The sequence below is a fragment of the Ailuropoda melanoleuca genome, chromosome 19 (assembly GCF_002007445.2).
Source record: "Ailuropoda melanoleuca isolate Jingjing chromosome 19, ASM200744v2, whole genome shotgun sequence".
NCBI lineage: Eukaryota > Metazoa > Chordata > Mammalia > Carnivora > Ursidae > Ailuropoda > Ailuropoda melanoleuca.
The window spans coordinates 32,614,936-32,638,353 of NC_048236.1; the positions used below are offsets into that span (position 1 = coordinate 32,614,936).

General features: G+C 32.7%; 1 protein-coding gene across 3 annotated transcripts in view; it reads right to left on the bottom strand.

The window, feature by feature from the left end:
- Positions 1–23,418, bottom strand: part of IBTK (inhibitor of Bruton tyrosine kinase) — a 90,268-nt gene that overhangs the window by 37,270 nt on the left and 29,580 nt on the right. For 2 of the 3 annotated variants that reach the window (XM_011221108.3, XM_034647928.1), the window contains exons 10-20: positions 21,781–21,958; positions 18,916–19,093; positions 17,135–17,734; positions 15,932–16,018; positions 15,018–15,100; positions 14,895–14,932; positions 14,351–14,447; positions 7,018–7,119; positions 4,554–4,671; positions 1,320–1,380; positions 637–758 (exon numbers count right to left, since the gene is read on the bottom strand). In XM_011221108.3, coding sequence (XP_011219410.1) covers positions 637–758; positions 1,320–1,380; positions 4,554–4,671; positions 7,018–7,119; positions 14,351–14,447; positions 14,895–14,932; positions 15,018–15,100; positions 15,932–16,018; positions 17,135–17,734; positions 18,916–19,093; positions 21,781–21,958 — 1,664 coding nt within the window. The remainder of the gene's footprint in view (positions 1–636; positions 759–1,319; positions 1,381–4,553; positions 4,672–7,017; positions 7,120–14,350; positions 14,448–14,894; positions 14,933–15,017; positions 15,101–15,931; positions 16,019–17,134; positions 17,735–18,915; positions 19,094–21,780; positions 21,959–23,418) is intronic. The other variant, XM_011221109.3, reaches the window with a different exon arrangement.

Consider the following 23,418-nt stretch of genomic DNA (forward strand, 5'->3'; position numbering starts at 1 on the left):
GCACTCCTCTTAGGTTCAAACTCTCCAGAGGGCAAATCATTCTGTCAAGATGGATGGGAGGAGCAATCACTTGGGTGAATGGGTTTCAGAGAGAGGTCAATGCTCTTTGCAAGAATTTTAAAAAAACGCTCTTCTCCAAATCTAACCACTCACCTGATCTTCATAAACCTGCTACCTCTAATTCTTAAGCCTCTTTGGGATGCTGTTTTAGATTTTTTCTGTTCTAAGTCATTACTCCCAGCAACTGCTTTCCAACTTCCAAAACTGTACATCTCCTTACTGCTGTTTTCTCCTTTCCTGTTCTCTCTAGTGCAATATGCCTTTATTTTTTTATTATAATTTCAGCAGAGTTTGGGAAAGTAGCTAAGATAAATGCACATATTTAACCAGATATGTTAACTTGAAGGTTGTATTCCTTTTATATTTACAGTTAATTTTGTTACATCTGCAAACAATTATGCACTTACTTTCTTATAATAAGGCTAAGAACAAACATAAATACATACTTCTTACGTCACGACGCTCCAATTTTTGTCTTTCAGCATAAAAGTGTTAATAGTGTAAAAGATTGGGGAGGGAGATGGAAGGGGAGGAAGGAAGAAAAGAAAGAAAAGAAAAAAGAGAAACAGAACTTACGAATAATTTTGTTCCAAATTTATCTCTTCTTTCAAAAGGATATCTCCACCTTCTACTTCCAAATAGCTAATATCTGGTCCATCTTGGTACGGTGTAATGACTCTTCTATCCATTGCTGGAATCTATTAAAAAAAAAAAAAGGTGTCCCTTGTTAAATATAAAATGTGTAAAGACTTTTTTAAAAAAATAGGTATATTCCACTTGTTTATATTGATATGTGGTCACATTAACAAGGAAAAGTCTAGAATGCCTAATGACTTCCTAAGTTTACAACAATGGAAAAAACTGATTAGTTTCATTCATTTATTCCAAAAAACTGTCAAAAAAAAAATTTTTTCAAAAAAGCTCTACTTTATTATCAAATACAAATTAACCCATTTCTTAGGGATCATGTAAATCCATGTTTTTGTACTGTCCTGACCTTTGGTAAATTAACAAGTAATGAAAGACTCAAAAACTTTTCAAGAACTTTCATTTATAAAGGAATTAAAATAGATAATTATATCATTAAATATTTTCAATTTTGATTATCATACTAATCCATGGGATCTGTAAAAAAATTTACGTGTCCTTTTTGAAAGATCCTAATATATAAGAATTCATTAGGACATTATTCCACTGAGAAGTCTGACCTAACAGTACTTTACTTTTGATCATATTATTGAAAAAAACATAAATCTTACCATTTTTCTATAAAACACAGAAAGATCCTTTAAAACACCATCACTTAAAACATCAAGAGACCTAAAAAACAAGATACAAAATTCTATCTTAAGACTTAAGTAACTTAATACTTACCAAGATTTTCAAATATGTAGAGACATTTTATACTGCTGAATAAGTAACAGTTATTTTTTAAATCAATATGCCAGTTGCTACAAGTTCTTTTTGCATGTATAGTTATATATTTCAAATAAACAGCAATACATATAGACAAATATCTTCAATAAAACTCAACTCTTAGAGAAGATTTTTCTATCATTTATATTGTAGCAAAATAGCAACTACAGTTCTTCCTCGACATCCCAATAAATCCATCAAAAGTTAAAAATCTCTTAAGTTAAAAATTCATTTAATATACCCACTTACTGAACATCACAGCTTACCCTAAACTACCTTAAACATGCTCAAAACACATACATTAGCCTACAGTTGGGCAAAATCAAATAATACAAAGCCTATTTTATAATAAAGTGTTGAATACATTATGTAATTTATTAATTACTGTATTGAAAGTAAAAAACAAGTGAGTCAGCTGTTTATATCCTTGTGTTCCTGTATGTCACTGGGAACCGTGGCTCACTGCCACTGCCCAGGATCACCAGACCGTATCATACTACTTACCACTAGCACGGGGAAAAGACCAAAATTCAAAATTCAAAGTACAGCTTCTTCTAAATGTGTATCACTTTCACACTACTGTAGAGTTGAAAAATCCTAAGTCAAACCATCATAAATCAGGGACAACGTGTATGTATTCATTTTCCAACTTTCCAATCTTTAGCTACAAAAGTAACATTATACTGATAGAATTAAGGTATCTTGATGGGCCATTGTTCTATCTAGAACTATCACTGCTACCAGTTATCTGCATGACACTGAGCAACTCACTTTACCTCTCTGGACTGTAATATGTTCATGACGCATAAAATAATGTTTGGACTAGATCGGTTGTATTCAAAGTAAATTTCAAGGAACTCTCAAGTTCCAAAGAGATACTGTTAAGGCATCAGTGGAAAACTTGAATCAAAGCTTACATTCTAAAATATATTTTAAACTATTTTTTACAAATGCAAAACAGCTTGCCTATTCAAACCTGTACCATACCAGTTTTTAACATTTTGACAATTAACCTGTGACGTTATATCAATTTTGGTGTAGCTCTCTGTTTTTAACATCTCTGTACATATTTATTTACGCTCCTAGGAAACACATATTTGATAAGGAATGGTTAAATTTGTACAAATCTTTGTTTTAATGAAAGTTACACATACCTACTCATGTAAAATTACACAAGTAGACATTATCACAGCACATGTGCCATTCTTAATAGTTCACCTGACACACCTGTCACAACATAACTGAACAATGGTACTGAGACACATCGTTTTCCAATATCATATTTTAGATTTGGTGCTTGTTTTGCTTTTTGGTTAATTCTTATCTGACAAACTGATTGAGCTTAATTTGGCAAGGCAAAGTAAAAAAAAAAAAAACTGCTTTGATTACAATTATTAATGTAATGTCAGCGAAGAAATTTATTCTGAAACCCTAGCCAGGTTCTGATACTAAAATACCAGAGGCATTTTAAAATCACATTATCTAGGGCACCTGGGTAGCTCAGTTGGTTAAGCATCTGCCTCTGGCTCAGATCATGATCTCAGGGTCCTGGGATTGAGCCCCACGTCAGGCTCCCTGATCAGTGGGGAGTCGGCTTCTCCCTCTCCCTCTGCTCCTCCTCACCACTTGTGTGCACGCTCTCTCTCTCTCTCTCAAGTAAGTAAATAAAATCTTTTAAAAAATGAAAATGAAATAAAATCACAGTATCTAATATCCCATAACATTAATTTGCATTTGAAAAGCATTTTCACAAAATAACAAAGCATATTGCCAAAAGAACTTCTGAATTGAACCCTAAGTAGCAATTATTAAGAATGTTAGTGATTCACCTCTAAGATTCACCTCTAAAAATCAGAACACTTTTATTTCAATCACATTCTAGAATTAGTTTCATTAAAGATTATCTCAACTTTGAAAGGTGAGATATCAAAATCGGTTACCCTTTATAATAAATTATATGGATCAAACTTTCATTCTTAGGACAAAAAAAAAGGGGGGGTTCCTGGGTTTTCTCATCTGTAATATGACGATATAAACAGAATCTACTATCAGAAAGTTTCCATGAAAATAACTGAGATCTGCATAACACCTTTAGAATGCTCCCTGGCACCTAGTATTAGTTACCATTATTATGACTAAAACAAAATAAAGAAAAAAATGATACTGAAGTTTCAAACCAAGTGACATGAAGAAGTCTCATCTAAAGCTTCCTCGTATTCACCAAAACACTCATTTTTCTCACCTCTGACTTTATAGTAATAAAAATTTGACCTTATATTAAAAAATAAATCTGTAAATTTATTTCATTAAACAATGCCACTAAGATGGTTGAAAACAATGGGATGAAATTTCCAAGATCCCTCTACTTCTAAAATACCTACAACTCCTAGATTATTAGCATTTATCAAATTTTTTCAATCCACATAAACATCAATAATATGAAATACTAGTTTATAAAATAGGGTGTATATATTTAGCTGATTTTTTTATATAAAATGTGTCATTTTTCAAAGAATCATTTCATCACTCATTGATTTCAACATAAAGACTTGAATATTCATACCAGCTTATAACAAACTAAACCAACTAAATTTTTCAGGCCATCTGCTGCAGTCTAAGTCTGACTAAAGAAGCAATATGAATATAAGAAATATCCAAAGAGAAAAAGAAATCAACCAGTAACAAATTTTTCACATGTTTACATGTAAAATAATTATGTGCTGTATATAGTTTCTAAAAGCCTAGGTAACAATTACATAGTTGTAAATGAGCCTAGACAAGCAAAGAGATATGCATATGTATAAATTTACTTGTAATAATATTTTCCCACAAATTTCCAACAGGAATGGAAGCTCTCCACTGAGGGCAAGAATTTTGTCTGTTTTGTTCACTGTTCTATCTTAGCAGTGGCTGGCATTTATTAGGCACTCAAACACTGATGGAATGACTGAATCCCCTTACATTTTTATTTTCTACAAAGCTGTAATTTATCATTATGCCTTTTTAAATTAGTAACATATCTGCTATTATATATAATTGCTTTTGCAACAGTCATATAATATATGCACCCAACCTACCTTGCTTCAAGTAAAGCAGCCATATTCAGTCCTATAAACTGTAAACAAGACAGTTTCAATTGTTCAGCATTATACATTGCTGCAAATTCCAGTACCATAGCAGCATTCTTAAGGGTAACTACAAAGAAAAGATACTCAAAATGAGATGAAAGCCATGTCACTATAGCAAATAAAACATACTTATTTTTAAAGTTGTCAGGTTTGAACATTAAGAACAAGGAAAACTGAAAGTAGCTTTTTGCCAAAATAACTTATACTAAGGCAAATTCAGAATGCTATTTTCCATCCCAGTGTGCCAAAGTAATTTTAAATGATTGGTTATGAGGAGAAATAAGCAAACCAAAAGAAAATACAGATGGCGTGTTACAGTGTCACCTAAAAGCAAGCATGTAAGAATTGACAATCTTCCACCTAACATTTTTAGAATAGTTTTAACTTCCATCGATAAACAACTTTCTTTTTCATTTATATAGCACAGAATAGTTATTCTCTCTTCTATAAAACTAAAAAGATCTTAAGACTAAGAGAAACTAGGGGTGCCTGGCTGGCTCAGTCAGTAGAGCCTGCAACTCTTGATCTTGGGGTGGTTTGAGCCCCATGTTGGGCACAGAGATTACTTTAAAAATTAAAATATGTTTAAAAATAAAAAATTTTTAAAAAGTCAAGGGTAACATTAAGGGTAATTTTTAAAAACGACTAAGAGAATCTGATTACATCAGTCTATTACATATATTTACATTGAGTAATCCATCAGAATTTATGTGGGTGTATTTACATAAACACATACACTATGTATTTGGAAAATAATTACATTTAGATATCACTGTATTATTATTCATGCCAGTGCACAATCTGCCATACTGTATAAAAGATTCTGGATTTTATTACTATCCTAGTAAATTTATATCTGACGTGTCCTATTTTGCCAGAGACCATCTCAGAATATTCTACTTACCTAGCTATAACTTTGGCTTCCCAAACCCCTCTATTCTTTATTTATTGTGAGTTCTAACCAACAGAGGAACACAACTGTTTTCTATACCTGGCTTACTCCACATTTGTTTTTCTTTCTTCCTTGTAACTCTGTCAAAAGTATAACTGCAATAAATAATGGTCTTTGTCCCGTTCCTACCCAAACCTAAAGTTTCAACTAATTATGAACCCAAAGTAAGTCTCCCACTTCACAAAAATGGATCATACAAAAATTTTAGAGCTGTTCAGTTGGGAAAAAGGACTGCCCAATACTAAGAGACCAGACTTCTGTTGAACCCTGCTCTTGATGGGTTCTAGGATGATCAAGATATTCATTTATAGGACAGTTGTGCAGCATGGGCCAAAAAACAATACCCAAGCAGTGCCAGGAAACTCAACTGAATAGCTGAAAATATCTCCAATATGTATACTTTATTCCTGTTATATTATTAAAATAAAGGATGCAACAAACATTTCCATTTTCTAGCTTAACTGTTGTTCTTTATTGATTACCAAGGAGAAGATATACCATAAAGCTCAAGAAAAGTAAGTAAGACACTAGAACTAAGACAAACTATCAGCAAGTACAAATTGGAAAATTCTGACAGGAAATTCCTTCATACTTCCTAAAGTGGCAATGTGACAATGAAAATGAACAACGATAAAATTAGAATCTTTTATATTAGGCTAAGAAAACCTAACCTTTATCTTAGAGTAAGCAATTAAAAATACCTAAAGAGAGGAAGACATTCATTACTTCCACCAGAAAGATTAAAAAAAAAAAAAAAGAAGTAGAGATACAGAGGACTTAAAAGATCACTGTGACACTACACAGAAGGGATGGATATCAGTGACCTCAACTAGCACAGTGACAGAATAAAAAGGTGGAGAAAATGTGGTCAATAAATATAGTTAAGATACATCTGTTCTGGCAACTGAAAGAATTTGGATGTAAAAAAACAAAACAACACAACGAACAGCTTTGGGTTTCAAAAGTTGAATGTTCAAAAGACAGCAATGCGATTAACTGAAATAATGAAGTATTCATTAAGCGAAATAATGAACAGAGAAAGAAGTAAGAGTTTAAGAGAAAAGAGATGTGTTTTGATAAAATACATAAATGAGACAATTATGTAAAAATTCCAGCAAGTAGTAACTAACAGGTAGCTAAACAGAGACATATAGTCAAGACCAGGGCAAAAGAAAAAAATTTCTTTCAAACACTCATCTTTGAAATTTCCAAATAAATTTCCTATCATTATTCAAGGCTTTACATTTCAAAAAACATATTTCAATTATATACATATTTTCACATATTAACACTCTGAAATAAGAATGTGCTTACAATGACACCAAATAGTTTAAATGTTTTAACATTTTTCATGATTCAAAAAAATAATGGTGCATTTTCCCACAAATGGAATCATAAAGTCAGTGAATAATCCTGTATTAACCTGAAAACACAGTAATATTCAAATTCAAACATACTCACGCTTCTCAGTTAATGCTACTTCACAAATCCCTTTCAATCGAGTTATAAGAAGCTGATCAGCCACCACAAGAACACTACAAACAAAATCCACATTTTGAGATTCTAAAAAAAAAAAAGAAAACAAGCAAAACTATTACTTTGTAAACATTATACCTATGAAAAAAGTTCCAAGTAATGAAGACACAAAGAAGAGGATTATGACTATTTTCAGAATGTTGCAATGGCAATTATGATAAATAGTAATAATGAGAGAATTTTCTACCTTTTAAGTAGAAGACTGGAAAGAAACACACCAAAATGCCCTGGTTCACACTAGGACATAAAATGGGCAACCTGAATTATCTTTTTAGTCTAGAAGGCTACTAGTATGCCTGACCAACTTAAAATTTCCCAGATATTAAACATTTCTCAATCTAATACATAGAGGGGAAATTCAAATCTCAGCATCAAAATTATTATGTAGGTATATGTTAAATACATATACATATGTTAAGAACAAATATATACACACATATAGAGAGAGAGAGAGGTGAATAATGCTTTATCATTTTTGTTTTAAATAAAGAAGCCTAAGAGTACATTTTCTTTTTAAACTGCAGGAGTTCCTTAATTTAAAATAACCTCAGTCCTGAGTACTACTAATGGCCTTGAGCAATCACCCTGACATACTGCCAGAATAACAACATAAATACAAAAACAAAACCACAATAGGAAGGAAAAAAAGACTAAGAAGAAAAAATGTAGAAAAACCATTTTTAACAAGGAGGAAGAGGTGAAGTCACTGAATGGCAAACTAAGGACTACTTCCAGAATTCCTCTTCTCCACAAAAGCAATGAAGATACTAAGAAAACTGTCAAAATCAACTTTTTCAGAATTTGAGAAATTAGCCAAAGGCTTGCAATAATCTGGGGAGTGCTGACTCAAGAAAAATGGCTGAATCTTGGTAGAAACAGCGAGCGATTGAACACTATAGCTTTTTCTATTTAAATCCTCCTCTCCCCTCCTTCACAATAGTCTTGAAAACCAATAACTCTGCAATCACAGTGGAAACAAACAACTACAGCCACTGAAGGAGGCACAAGAGTTATGAGGCAACACTATCAAAGAACTGTCATTATTTGACATGCTTGGCAGTTCCCTGGAAATCCCCCTTGCAGGGCTTGTCTTTATTTTGACCAGACTCAAAGCTTTACTGGTCTGAACAGCCTCTTCCCTCAGGGCATTTATTAAAAACAATCAGTAGCAATTGTTTAACACTGAAGCTGACTGAGAGGATGATAACAGATGGAGCAAAAAACAAGCAGATCAAAGAAGTGGTTTTTTTTTTTTTTTTAAGAAAAGGTAGGCGGCACCTGGGTGGCTCAGTCCCTTAAGCGTCTGCCTTTGGTTCAGGTCATGATCTCCGGGTCCTGAGCCTGAGCCCCACTTTGGGCTCCCTGCTCAGTGGGGAGCCTACTTCTCTCTCTCCCTCTGCCTGCCACTCCCTCTGCCTGCCACCCCCCTTGCTTGTGCTCTATCAAATAAAATCTTTAAAAAAAAGTTAAAAAAATAAAAATGGTAGGAAAAGAGATGTTACAACTGGATGTTTGTGTTCCCTGAAAATTCACATGTTGAAGTTCTAATTTCCAGTGTGGCTGTATTTGGAGACGGGGCCTCTCAAGAATTAAGGATAAATGAAGTTATAAGGGTAGAGCCCTGGTCCAATAGGATTAGGGTCCATAGGATTAGGGTCCTCCTACGAAAAGAGATATCAAAGAGATATCTATTTCCTTCCCTCCCCGCCCCAACACACAAACATACACACACATGCATAGAGAAAAGGCCATGTGAGGCCATAACAAGAAGGCCCCCATGTATAAGCCAAGAAGAAAGTCCTCACCAGAAACCAACCTTGCCAAACCCTAATCTGGGACTTCTAAGCTCCAGAACTATGAAAAAATGAATTTCTGTTCTTCAAGCCCCCTAATCCATGGTATTTTGTTATGGCAGTTCCAGTTAACTAACACGGATGTCCATAGGGGGTTCTGAAAAGTTCAACACACTGCTGTGAATCTAGAAGGTCACACACATATAGACAACTATATACTGCCAAAGAAAAACTTAAGGCCCTAAATTGTTACCTTTGGCTGGATGTGAGGCTCTGCTACAGCAGGCAGTAAGAGCTAAAGCAGAGTCATAAATTGCCCACCTGAGAAATGAAGGCATGCCCCAACATACACAAAGACCTCCGTGGCAAAGGCTGGGAATTTATTGGTTTTAGGCATTTAAGGAAATTTCTAATTATTAGCTGACCACTAAGCTAACACAGCAGAAACTTCAGTGGTCACACAAGACAAAGAATAGAGATTTTACAGAATTAATTAGTTCAGAAAAGTCAATGAACAAACACAAACAATAAACCCTGGGGAAGAGGAGAATCTGATTTCAAGAGTTACCACATATTGTTTAAAATATATGAAAAATTATGAAAGATGCAAAAAAAAAATATAAGTATGGCCCACATATAGGAAAAAAGCAACTAAAAGGAAGCCGGAAGAAGCCAAGATACTGAACTATTAGAGTTTAAATCAGCTATTTTAAATATGTCCAAAGAATTAAAGGAAATTATGCCTAAAAAATAAAGAGAAAGTATGTGGATAATGTCTCCTGAAATCAAGAACATCAATGAACAGACAGAAATTATGGTCAACTGAAATTTCCAATCTGAAGAACAGAAAAAAAAAAAAAAACCACAATGAATACAAATTAACAGGGCATAAGAGACCTATGGAACACCATATAGCATATCAAGATACATATACGAGTTGCATGGGAAAATAAAAAAAGAGTATAAAGAATATTTTAAGAAATAACGGCAGAGTGGGGAGAAGTAAAATGTGGAGGTTTTATATACAATGGAAATTAAGTTGTGATTAGTTCAAAATAGACTGTCATCTGCACACTGTTTTATATGTTATGTGTAAGCTTCATGACAGCCACAAAGGAAAAACCAACAGTAGATACATAAAAGATTTAGAGAAAGGAATCAAAGCATATCACTACCAAAACATCATTCAATCACAAAGGAAGGCAATAAGAGAGAAAGAAGGAACTACGAAAGTCAGAAAACTCACAAAATGGCATTAAGTCCTTACCTATCAATGATTAAATTCTCTAATCAGAAGACAAAGTGGCTATGGATAAAGAAACAAGATTCAACTATATCCTGCCTACAAGAGACTCATTTTCCCTTTAAGAATACACATAGCCTGAAAGTAAAAGGACAGAAAAAAATATTCCATGCAAATGTAACAGAAGGAGAGCTGGAGTGGCTACACTTCTATCAGACAAAATAGGCTTCAAGTCAGAAACAGAAGAGAAAAACAGGTCATTATAATAAAGGGGTCAATGCATCAACAGGATACAACAGTTGTACATATACATACAATAAGCATACAACATTGAAGCACCTAAATACATAAAATAGAAATAGTCATCAGGACAGTAATAAGAGAACTTGAATATGGATATTCATGTTCAAATACAGACAGACCATGGAGACAGAAAATCAACCAGGAAACATCAGACTTGACCAACACTACACACCAAATGAACCTAACACACATATATGGAACATTCCATTCACAACAGCAAAATATATATTCTTCTTAACACAAATAAAACATTCTTCAGGGTAGATCATATATGAGGCCACAAAACAAGTCTTAACAATTTAAGACTAAATGATACCAAGTATCTTCTCCAACTACAGTGGCACAAAACTAGAGTAACAGGAGGAAAATAGGGAAATGTGTAAATATGTGAAAATTAACACAGTAAGTCAAAGGAGAAATCAAAGAGGAAGCAAAAAATATCTTGAGACAAATGAAAAAATGGAAATACAACATACCAAAACTAATGGGATGCAGCAAAAGAACTAACAAGGAAGTTAATACTGATAAATGCTTTAACAAAAAAGGAATATCTCAAAAGAACAATTGAGGGTTTTTATACAACAAGGAACTATAAAAAGAAGAAACAAAGCCTAAAGTCAGCAGAAGGAAGAAAATAGTAAAGACTGAGCAGAGGGGCACTTGGGTGGCTCGGTTAAGCATCTGACTTTGGCTCAGGTCATGATCTCCAGGTCCTGGGACTGAAGCCAGCACTGGTCTCTGCGCTCAGCAGAGAGTCTGCTTGTCCCTCTCCCTCTGCCCCACTCCTAACTCGTGCTCTCTTTGTCTCTCTCAAATAAAATGTTAAAAAAAAAAAATGAGCAGACATATATCAGCTAGAGACACTAGAAAAACAAAAAAGATAAACAAAACTAAGAGTTTGTTTGAAAAGATAAAATTAACAAACCCTTACGCAGATTAAGAAAAAAGATCCCCCCCAAAATAAAATTCTAAATGAAAGAGGACATTACAAATGATATCACAGAAATGCAAATTATAAGAGACTACTATCAAAAACAGTAAGCTGACAAATTGGATAACCTAGAAGAAATAGATTAATTCCTAGAAACATGATCTACTAAGACGAATCATGAAGAAACAGAAAAATCTGAACAGACCAATAACAGAGTAAGGACACTGAATCCGTAATCAAAAATCTCCCATAAAAGAAAAGCCCTTGACCAGATGGCTTCATGGATGAAATCTACCAAACATCTAAAGAAGAATTAACAACAGTTCTTCTCAAACTTGTCCAAAAACAAAAACAAAAACTGAAGAAGAGGGAACACTTCCTAACTTATTTTATGAGGCCAGGATTATCCTGATACCAAAAGGAGTCGAGGACACTACCAGAAAAGAAAATCATAGTACAATATCCCTGATGAACATACCTGCAAAAATGCTTAATAAAATACTAATAAACCAAATTCAATAGCATGTTAAAAAGATCATACACCATGATCAAGTGGGATTTATGGCTGGATGAAAGGATGGTTCAATACATGCATAGCAACAAATGTGGTACTACCTTAACAGAATAAAAAACAAAAATCATATGATCATTTCAGTATACGCAGAAAATGCATAAGAAAAAATTCATATCCATTCATGATAAAAAAACTTTCAACAAATTAAGTAGAGAAGGAATGTACCTCAATATAATAAAGGCCATCTATGACAAATCCACAACTAACACCATATTCAACAGTAAAAACCTGAAAGCTATTTGTTTAAGATCAGGAACAAGAAAAGGATGCCCACTCATGTCACTCCTATTCCAACATAGTACTGGAAGTCTTAGCAAGAGTAATGAAGCAATAAATAAATAAATAAATAAATAAATAAACAAACATCATCCAAATAGAAAAGGAAGAAGTATAACTATCTCTGCAGATGACAAAATCTTATAGAAAACCCTAAATGCACCATCAAAAATCTATTAGAATAAACAAATTCAGTAAAGTTGCAAGATACAAAATCAACACAAGAATCAGTTGCTTTTCTATACACGATGAACTATCCAAAAAAGTAATTAAGAAAACATCTCTTTCACAATTATATTAAAAATAATAAAACACTAAGGAATAAATTTAACCAAGGAGATAAAAGATCTGTATTCTGAAAACTATAAAACACTGATGAAAGAAATTGAAGACAAAAATAAATGGAAAGATATCCCATGTTCATGAACTGAAAGAATACTGTTAAAATGTCCACTCTACCCAAAACAATCTACAGATTCAATAAAATCCTTATCAAAATTACAAAGGCATCTTACACAGAAATAGAAAAAATAATCCTAAAATTTACATGGAACCACAAAAATCCTCAATAGCCACAGTAATCTTAAGAAAGAACAAGGCTAGAAACATCACACTTCCTGACTTCAAATTATGTTACGAATCTACAGTAATCAAATATTAATTTACTGCCATAAAAAGCAGACATATATGCCAAAGAGAACAGAGAGCCCAGAAATAAACTCTCGTTGTACAGTCAATTAATCTTCAACAAGGATATAAAGAATACAAAATAGCACTCTTCAATAAAGAGTGCTAGGAAAACTGAACATCCACATGGCAACAAAATGAAACGGGACCTACACTATAGACTAACATCAACTCAAAATGGATTAAAGATGTAAACAAAAGACCTGAAACTGTAAAACTCCTAGAAGAAAATAGGGTAAAAGATTCTAGTCTTGCCAATGATTTTTTGAATATGACATCAAAACCACATGCGACAAAAGCAAAAATAAGCAAGTGGAATTACATGAAACTTTGTAGTGTAGCTTCATGTGGGGCAAAGCAAAGAGAAACAATCAACACAATGAAAAGGCAACCTTCAGAATCGGAGAAAATATCTGCAGACCACATCTGATAAGGGATTAATATCCAAAATATATAAGGAATTTCTACAAGTCAATAGCAAAGAAAACAAATAACTCAACTAAAAAATGGGCAAAAGAGCTAAATAGACATTTCTCCAGAAAAGACATACAAATGGCCAACAGGTACATGAAAAGGTGCTCAATGTCACTAATTATCAGGAAAATGCAAATCAATACCACAATGAGATATCACCTTACACCTGTCAGAATGGCTATTAATAAAACAAAAGATAACAAGTGTTGGCAAGGATGTACAGAAAAGGGAACATTCGTGTCCACTGTTGGTAGGAGTGTAAAATGATACAGCCACTAGACAACAGTATGGAGGTTCCTCCAAAAATTAAAAAAGAACTACCATATGATATAGCAATCCCACTTCTGGATATTTAACCAAAGTAATTGAGATCACAATCTTGAAGACATATCTGCACTCCCATGTTCACTGAAGCATAATGAACAACAGTGAGGATATAGAACAGCCTAAACATCCACTGACGCATGAATGGATAAAAAAAAATGTGGTATACACATACAAGTAAACACAATAGTCCATCATGCCTGACTGAAGACACTTTGTAACTAAAGCATTGGTGTAATTACTTGAAAAAGCATATAAATGCAATCTCTCCATAAATTTGGATTCAATTCTTAGTCTGTTTCTTTTACTTCAGAGATATTATGACAAGGGGGAAAACAAACAAGAAAAAACTTTTGTAAAGTATTTGTCAAAACTATTCCCTACTGTCAGTTCCTCATCTCAATCATAGAAGTAGCTGGGTATGAAACTGTTAAATCTAATCTCAACCATTATATATAATCCTTACAGAGTTCATTTTCACATAGGTATTGAGAATTTTCTTTTCCACTCCTTTAATATTAGTAAACATCCCTATTGCTGATTCTAAATTAAGCCTCTGTTGATGGCTTATTTCAATTAGAGTAGAAGATTCATGTTGATTTTGCCATTACTCAATTACATCTTAAATATCTAAAATGTCCTCTTATTAATACCTTTTATCACCACAGCTTCGTCAGTATAGAGGTAGTCCAAAATAACTTTCAGTATGTCAGAATGTATTGGCATTTCCAGAGCTGTACAAGTGGAAGCCTGAAAAAAATAGAGTAAAATAATTAATTTTAAACTACAAAAAAATACTGCACTCTGACTGGATCAGAAAACTCTGAATAGGAATCACATCAAATGCAAAAGAACGTAACATATATAAAACACAAATCTAAAATGACATACATTTAATTTTAAAATGCCTTGTAACATGGAGAATCAAGAAAAACTGAAGCAAAAACCAGTCACACTGGTGGTATTCCAAACACATGTCCAAATAATAAAGGGGAAATTCTGACCTAAGAAGCTTTTCTGTAACAATTTTTAATTCTAAATGTTGCTATTTTCCAGCAGGCTTCAGCATAAAGTTTAAAACAAAAGTAAAACTGAGTTAAAATATCAGATTCCCATTCTAAATTTCTTTCATATGTAATTTCCCCAAAATAAAAAGAAGTGTGATTACCAGCCATGTGGCTTCAACTTAAATCTTACCTCAATCCATGAGCTACTCAGCATACTATGAAAATATTCTGGAAAAAGAAAAAGTACAATTCATTAAAAAAGTGAAACAATACCAAAACAAATAAATCAACAACTAACAAAAAGTATACCTACCAAGTCTAGCACAAAGAACACACTTATGACAAGGAAATTCCTTTCCGTCCATTGATTTCATGGTCACATCACACAGAAATGAACTGGAATAAAAAAAATTTTTTTAATTGAAGTAAGAGTGAGTTCTTTACATATTTAGCAAATAGAAAATTTGTTATAGGATTTGGCTTAAGTTGATTTTCTCTTAATTAAAGATAGCAGAGAACAAAAAACTTGAGGGTATACACACAAATAAAGTACTTCGTCTTCTTCCACTTGAGGAAAGATAGTCAGGGCCTTACAATAAAGGTAATATTTAAAGGGAACTGAATACAGATAAATATTCAAAAAGTCTTCTAATTTTCCTTTTGCGTTACAGACCAGGTATTTAATAATATTGATAGTAAGTGACATCACAGTCAAAGGTCTTTAATTCACTTCTTTTTCAACCTATTTGCTAAAGCACAGTCTAGATCTCTCCAGTTTCTCTTTCTCCAAAACTTTTACCCTACAAAATACAAATACCTAGAAACAAAAACTTCTAATCACAAACATATTTAGAATAGTATATTTATTACTGAAAAAGTTTATACTAAAGAAAATCATCATCATAATGATGAAGAGGCATAATTAGTTTGGTTTTGGGTTAATATCATTTCCTGTATATTGAAAAATACAAAATTTGGACAAGGAAAAATAAAAAAAAATTTTTTCATTAAAAAATTTAAAAATGAACTGTTTCAATGTCTTATTGAGCAGTTAATATTTTATCCATTTACCTCAACATCTCTCCAACATTTCTAGAAATGAAGACCAGTAAAGATAAAAGGGTTATCTACTCATATATTCTGCTTCATGTGTTAATAAGAGCTCTGTTATCATACTTAGGTCTCAAAATCTAGAGATGAAAAGTTTATCTTCATTTCCTAACTTACCATTTTTTCTGATTTAGCTTTGATTTATTACCAGTTTTCTTCTCAATAACATTGATTTTTCCATTTTCAAATTTAACTCCATCTAACCTATTCAAGAACAGATAAAAATTAACAATTGATGGACCAAAAAAACAACAGAAATCCAACAAATTACCTTACACCTGAACATAATTATACAATTTATATCGCCTAGAAAAGTATCTCAACAAACTCTACTCTGTGATAAAGAAGTACAGTTGATCCCTGAACAATGCAGGAGTCAGAGTCACCATTACAACCCCTCCCCCAGAGCTTAAATTTGCATATAATTTTGACTCCCCCAAAACTTAATACCCCACTGTTGACTGGAAGCCTTCCCAATAACATAAACAGTAGATTTGTATGTTTATACTTTATATGTTATATGCATTATATATTGTGTTTTTACAATAAAGGGAGCTAAAGAAAATGTTAAGAAAATCATAAAGAGAAAATACACTTACAGTACTGTACTGAATTTATCATAGAAAGTCTTAATACAAGTGGATCTGCACAGTTCAAGCCCATGTTTTTCAAGGGTCAACAGCACATTAAATATAGGTACTGACAGAAAACATATGAAAGCCATAGCACAAAGCCCTTCAGTGTTTTTAAATAGGAAACCTGATACATGCTCCTCCTTTGCTCCTGCCCCACACATTAGGTTGTAGTGCCACAAGCAATATACATACCTTAAAAAAAGCGAATTTCAAAGAATCTGATTTATATGACAAAGCTGTCTTAGGCACTTCACATGTGCTATATGGCAGAACTACACCAACAATTTGCGATCACTATTCTCCCTCCCCTTTTGTATATATATAAAGAACCTGAATTTCAAAGAAACGAAGAAGTCTGCCCCAGCTAGTCATAGTAGAGCTAAGAGGCATACATATATATAGGTCTAACTCCAAAGACAGTACTCTTTCCAGTACCACACTGCCTACCATTCCAGATCCCTGTTACACAAACACCATAGAGAGTTCAAACCCACTAACAGCCTACAGTTTTAATCCAGGGAGTCCTACAGAAATAGTTTTAGCAGAGAATGGAGAAAAAAAACATATCCAAAAAGGAAGGTGGGGGATGGAGTTGAGGGAAGGGAGAAGAAGAGTAGCAAAGAAAAAGATAAGAATTTTTAAGAGGACATAATGAGGTTCAAGAATAGATATTAAGGAGCCATACCTACTACTCAAATTACTGAAACCAAATTTCTTTGCAACATTTTGCAACATTCTTACAGGATCATCTTCCCCATTACTTTTCCCTTTATTGGAAGATTTTGGTTTGCTTTTCTGCTTTTCATTAACTGTATGAGCTTGATTACTTCTGTACACTTCAAATGCTGACTTCTGATTATCTTCATGGCAATTCATTTTATTTGAATGAGAATTCATAGTGCCCTGATATTCTTCTGGCTTTCTGTTTAAGTTTATTCTTGGTGTGAAGCCATGAATTAAAAAGTCACAAGTATCTGTGTATATAAATTGTAAAAGGTACTCAAACAAGTCAGGATGAACCTTCTCTACCACAAAGAGATGGCACCCTGCAGAATCTTCATCTTTCCGGTAAACATCTGTAAAGTCTAAAGAGGTCCCATCTGAAAGAAACAACTTCTGAAAAAAGTCAGAATGCGCTGCCAAAATATATTTATGTGCAGGGAAAATTCTATTGCCAACTTGAAATGTCACGTCATGTATGCTGTCCGTTTCATCTGTTTCCCTTAAGAGTTTGCCAAACTCTTCAAAAAAGGATGATGAGGATACAGATGGAATTTCATAAAGGCTAGAAATGAAACAAAAATCATTTTTACTTTCAAGAAAAAAAAAAAAGCATCCTTAATCAATTCTCTTTTTAAAGTACAATTTCTTTTTTAGTTATTAAACTTGTAAGATTTTAAATCTGGCATTTCCTAAAATATAAGAATATTGCGAAGTCTTAGATACTGTATCACACTTTAAAATGTATATTCCTTTTTATATTTTTCTCCTGAACTAAAATGGCAAGACTTAAGTTTTCCTTTGAAAGCAGTGTTTTCTATTTCTACAAGGAAACACCAGAATATAAATTCAAATGACCATTTCATAGAAATTTTTTAAATGACTATAACTAAACATAAATGATTATAAAAATAAAAACATCCAAAAAAGAGTACGGTTCTCAACCTTTTGTATCTTTTCATTTTAACTGAAGAAAACCAAATATACAAAGAACTGAGCAAATACTTCAAGTCAATTTCAGAATAGGTGAGAAACTCGGAAAGTAAAGATAAATACACATACAGACATACAATCAGTCCATGACCCTGGTTCTTCAGTACTGTAAGATGGTTATCACACCTTCCCAATCCACATTTCACCCTTCCAGGTAGGGGAAACAATTCTCCTGGTCTGCTCTGGATTGAGAGCTTTCCCAGGAGATGAGAGTTTTGGTGCTAAATATGGATAGACCTAGGCAAACCAGTATGCATGGTCACCCTACTTCTAGGACTTCTTTCCAACAGGACCCTTGATATTTATCTTAACCTGTCATCTCTCTACTAATGTGACTTAGAAAAGATCTGCACTGAGATTACCCACCCTACAGATCACTCTATACTACCTCTTCTTTTGTTAATTATCATATTCAGGTGTTAGAAATTTTTGCAAACTATTTAATATTTATATTTCTCAGAATCTGAGAACCTAGAATACATCATAAAGTACTAAGATATAAAATTTGTGCATATACACATATATCTTCAATATTTTCAATAAATACCAGTTTACAAACTAAGAGAAACACTTATCACTCCCACTATAACAAATTCCACCTTTGAGTTATCCAGGTAACATGATTTTATGTCTAAAGCCTCTACAAGTCTTAGCAAAAGCATTTCAATTAAATGTGCTCTAGAAGCTACTGAGAAAAAAGAAAACCCAGGGATTATTCCTTCTAAAAATGAAATTTAATATATACAAGTGTACCTTGTTTTAGGATCTGACTGCAGGATTGCAAAGTTGCATCCACTTGGATCTGTGCTGACGCTAACAGCTCTATGGGCAAAAGTAAGTTTCTCAAGTCGAATTCTTTCATATACACTATTTATATCAGAGACACAAGACACATCTGATGAGGAATTATGAAGATTTGATAAAATCTCTGCTAAAAAGAAAAATAAACTTCCATTAATGGAGGCATTACTGAAACTCTTAAAATGGTTTAGGAGTAAAGAAAATAGAAAAACAATTAAAAATATGGAAATATCTTTCATATATAATAGGTCCTTTTGAAAAATTATATCCTCTCTCTCTTGAACACAATTTGCACCCTATGTACAGGTATTGTACAGGAAATTTTTGTTAGTCAATTCTAAATTATCCATGGTTTTATCCCTTTCAACAAAAACATCTTCCACATTGCAACAAAAGTTATCTTTCTAAAAAGAAAATCTGGCTTCTAAAATTCCTCAGCTTGCATTAAAAATATGTAAACTTAGCATTTTCATAATTTCTTTGCGTGTTCACTTGTTTCCAAACATGTGGGTGACCACACTGTGCTACTATACTATAGTGATCCTCAGTCTGTCCCTAATGATACGGTAGTGAACAAGATAGGTATGTCCCTACCGTCTCGGAGTACACAACCTAGCAGAGAAGACAGACATTTAAACAAATGATTATATCATTACAAGTCAGATTAAGGCTATGAAACAAAAGTATGAAACGTGCATGCAAAGAAATGATTCTGGCTGCAATAGGAAGAATGTTGAAAATAACTAAAAATAATGACAAAGATATCATTTAGGAAACTACTTTAGTAAGAGTCCAAAAAAGAATAAATTACACTGAAGTTGTAGCAATGAAGTGGAGAAAAGTGGAGAGATTTCAGAAAGACTCGAGACAAGCGACAAACTTGGTGACTGATGGGAGACAGAGGTGGGGGGATGTGAGATGTCAAAGATAACCATTTACTTAGATAGAAAACATTAAAAAGCAAACGTGGGAGCATGAGATCATGAATTCAGTTTTAGACCACTAAATATGACTAAGATACAATTCCAAGACTTCCAACATTTACAGATCAAACCTGCATTTTGGTTACTCTCTCAAATTCACTATATTTCAGTCTTATGGGGCTTCGCTAATCTTCCCCAAACATGCAATTATTGCAATTTCTACGCTTTCAAAAAACCTAACATATGCATATTAGTATTTGTAAAGAGTTATATATATATGTCTATTGTCCTTACAAACTTATCAATGTCTGAAAATAGGGGCCCATCTTACATATATGTTATCAATAAAGTGTAGCCCTATATCTGACACATAGCAAATCATTTTAAATGTTTACAGACTTGTATGATCTGTAAGAAAAAAAAGAAATACAGCAAATCGCTAATCACTTCACTGTGGCTTTATGATTTTGAAGTGTATGTTTTTAATTTTCTGAATAATTATAAATGTTCCTTATATATGTTTTAGCATACAATAACTGATTTATTCATTCAACAGATGACTTAATAAGGGACTACTATGTGTCAGGAAATATTCTGAATGCTAAGGATACAGTGAAACAGTTAAGGTCCTTGTCATCTTAAAGTCTGATGGGAGGCAAGCATTAGAAAAGTTAATCACAAAGATAAATACATAAAAACAAGTAAAAATGACTTGCATCATGAAAATGCAAAGGGAATATGAAAAGTAAAACAGGGTACTTCAATTTAGATTGAGGGAATCTGTGAAAATATCTCTGATGAAGTAGAAATAAAGCTGAGATGTGAAAAATTAGAAAAAGCCCTGGGACTACTGAACAAAATTGAAAACCTGAAGGTCAACGTGACTGGTGAGTGGTAAATGACAGGGCGTTCAGAGACAGACATAGACAAGGGTCAGAGCAGGAGCTTTCAGGACAATGTTTAGGAAGTGAGGAAACCATTGAAGAGTTTTAAACACAGGAATATTAGAGTCAGATCTTAAAAGATCATCCTGATAATCAATTAAGAACAGATAAAAAGAAATAATAGTACAAATAAGGAAACATTTATTGCAGTAGTCCGTTTGAGTATGGTTAGGGTGGGGTCAATGAACTGTGAAGAGGTAAATGAATTCTAGTTTTTCCAGAAGAAAAATCAACAGGTAATAATTATGGATGAAAGAAAAAAGTTGGTAACCTAAGTTAAAAAACAATGCAAGCAATCCAAAAATTTATAAATTTATAATCTGATAAAATTAAGACTGAACTATATATGAATAACTTCTATTCTCAATGATGGCATCTTAATTTAAAGCTATCCTTTATATTCATCAAGTAATGAAATAAAACTTCTCTATTCAGCAACTGTTTAATATAACTACTTTTATTTTTTAAAATTCTCATTAATATAAAAACTTTATTCTTCCCATAATTTCCCTTTAAGCCATGAAATGTACCTTTCAACAACTTTAATTTTATATATACAAGTGGGTAAAAAAATTTATATATATAGTATAAGCCACTCAATTCTCAATTTAGGGAAGAAGAGAAAAAAATGGAGCTTGAAAGATGGTTCAAAAGCATCTGGGAAGTTTCTTCTTTAAATTTTACACTTCGCTGGCCCTAGAGCCTAATAGTGACCTACTATTACTGATAGGTATGCACCATGACCTCAGGATATTGAGACAGATAAACAGTGGAAAACCAGATTTAAGTGAATTGAATTCATTGTTTACCTGCACACACACAAACCAAAATCAAAAGAGGAGACTTAAGGGTAAAACCTAGTAACACTTGTCAAACCTAATGATAAATACTTGTGAAATTAAAGGTCAACTGAAAGGTACTTTATGCACTATTCATATATATGAACTGACCTTTCTTTTCAGAATTCTTTTTTTTTTCTTCAAACCATTTCCCTCTAAATCCTTCTCCATCTTGTGTGACAAATAAAATGTCTTTTCTATTTAAAGCAATGTCAGAAATGAAGACCTGGCGTGGATAGGCCCATCGACACTGCTTCAGAGAACTGCTGACAGATCTCCAGCAAAATACCTAAAATAAACCCAAATTACATTGGAATATATATTCCCATACAGCATCAGAACAACCAAAAACTGAAATCAAGAGATAATATCTCTAAAATAAAAGCTTTGATTAGTATGTTTCCATGTTCATTCTTTCACAGAAAAAGATTACTATAAAAATCAATTTATTTTTTAAAGAACTCTATCTTTCAGAAAAATTACATCAAGCAAACATGAAGCATTAAAAATATTTCAAAGACACTCCTCTTAAGAAGTAATATTCAGTACTACTTGTTTTTCACGTACCGATCTGCTACAACACTAGAGAAAAAAATATAAAAGCTAAAACTTAGATATCAGACTTGCTGTAGTACCATCTGTTTGCAAGAATGAAAATCACCCTATTGAAAATCCAAACTTCAACTCTCAAGAAAAAAAGGAGATGTAAAATAACCCAATTATACAACTAAAACAAAATCTTAACAGAAAAATCATAATAGAGTTCAATGGCTTCAAAGGGTTCTGCAAACCTTAGTATTCCTGAGAAATGACTTAGAACTGCTGCTCAGGGATGGACAGAATAATGAGAGGTATGGTGTTGAGTTTCCCAATCCAGCTTTATCCAGAATAGTAACTCTTGTCTGCTTCATATATTTGCATTCCAAGAAAGATTTCATTTGAAAAATTAATACTGCTGACTCTTAAAAGTTCAATTCCCCTCAAATTTAAGAATACTAAAACACAAAATGGTATCTGCCAAGGTCACTCAGAAGTTATGTGTAAAAAAAAAAAAAAAAGACTATACTGATTGATTGCTTCAGAGATTGGTTTTCGTAATAAAATTCTAATTTTCCAGAAAGTAACAATCCAGAGATATAAACTAGATCCATATTAATATAAATGGAACAACATCCTAGAGTCAAATGTTTTTTATATCCACTATTTTATGTAATCCCATGCCACTGCTTCCATTAGTACAAAATTAGAGGTCTAATTCTACTATAGTTCCCTATATTAAAATGACCAACTACAGATTTATACCTATTAAGTACCAGTAGGTGGAGCTTTATGATTAATTCTTCAATTTCCAAATTGTCAAATTTTATAGCACTTTATAAACCTCAGAAAACATTCTCATTGTATGTTTCTATTTGATAAGCAAAAAGCAGAAGGCAATCTGTTTTTCTAGCTACAGTGTAAAATTCTTTGTGTTACTATGTATAATATATTTTTAATTTAACAATTTCATTAGAGAAATGTATTGATATATTTGCATAGGGAACTAAAACTGAACTCTACTTAAATGAAAAGAGATTAGAGATTCTTCCTATAGTGATCTAGGAATGTATTATCTTTTATATATGACAGCTATAATCTCTAAAAATATACATTATGTGTACATTTGCTCAAAACTAAATCTGGGAAAAATTTTCTAATTATTTATGCATCAGATTTTTAATATCGCCTGTTTAGCTTTTAATTTTTTTA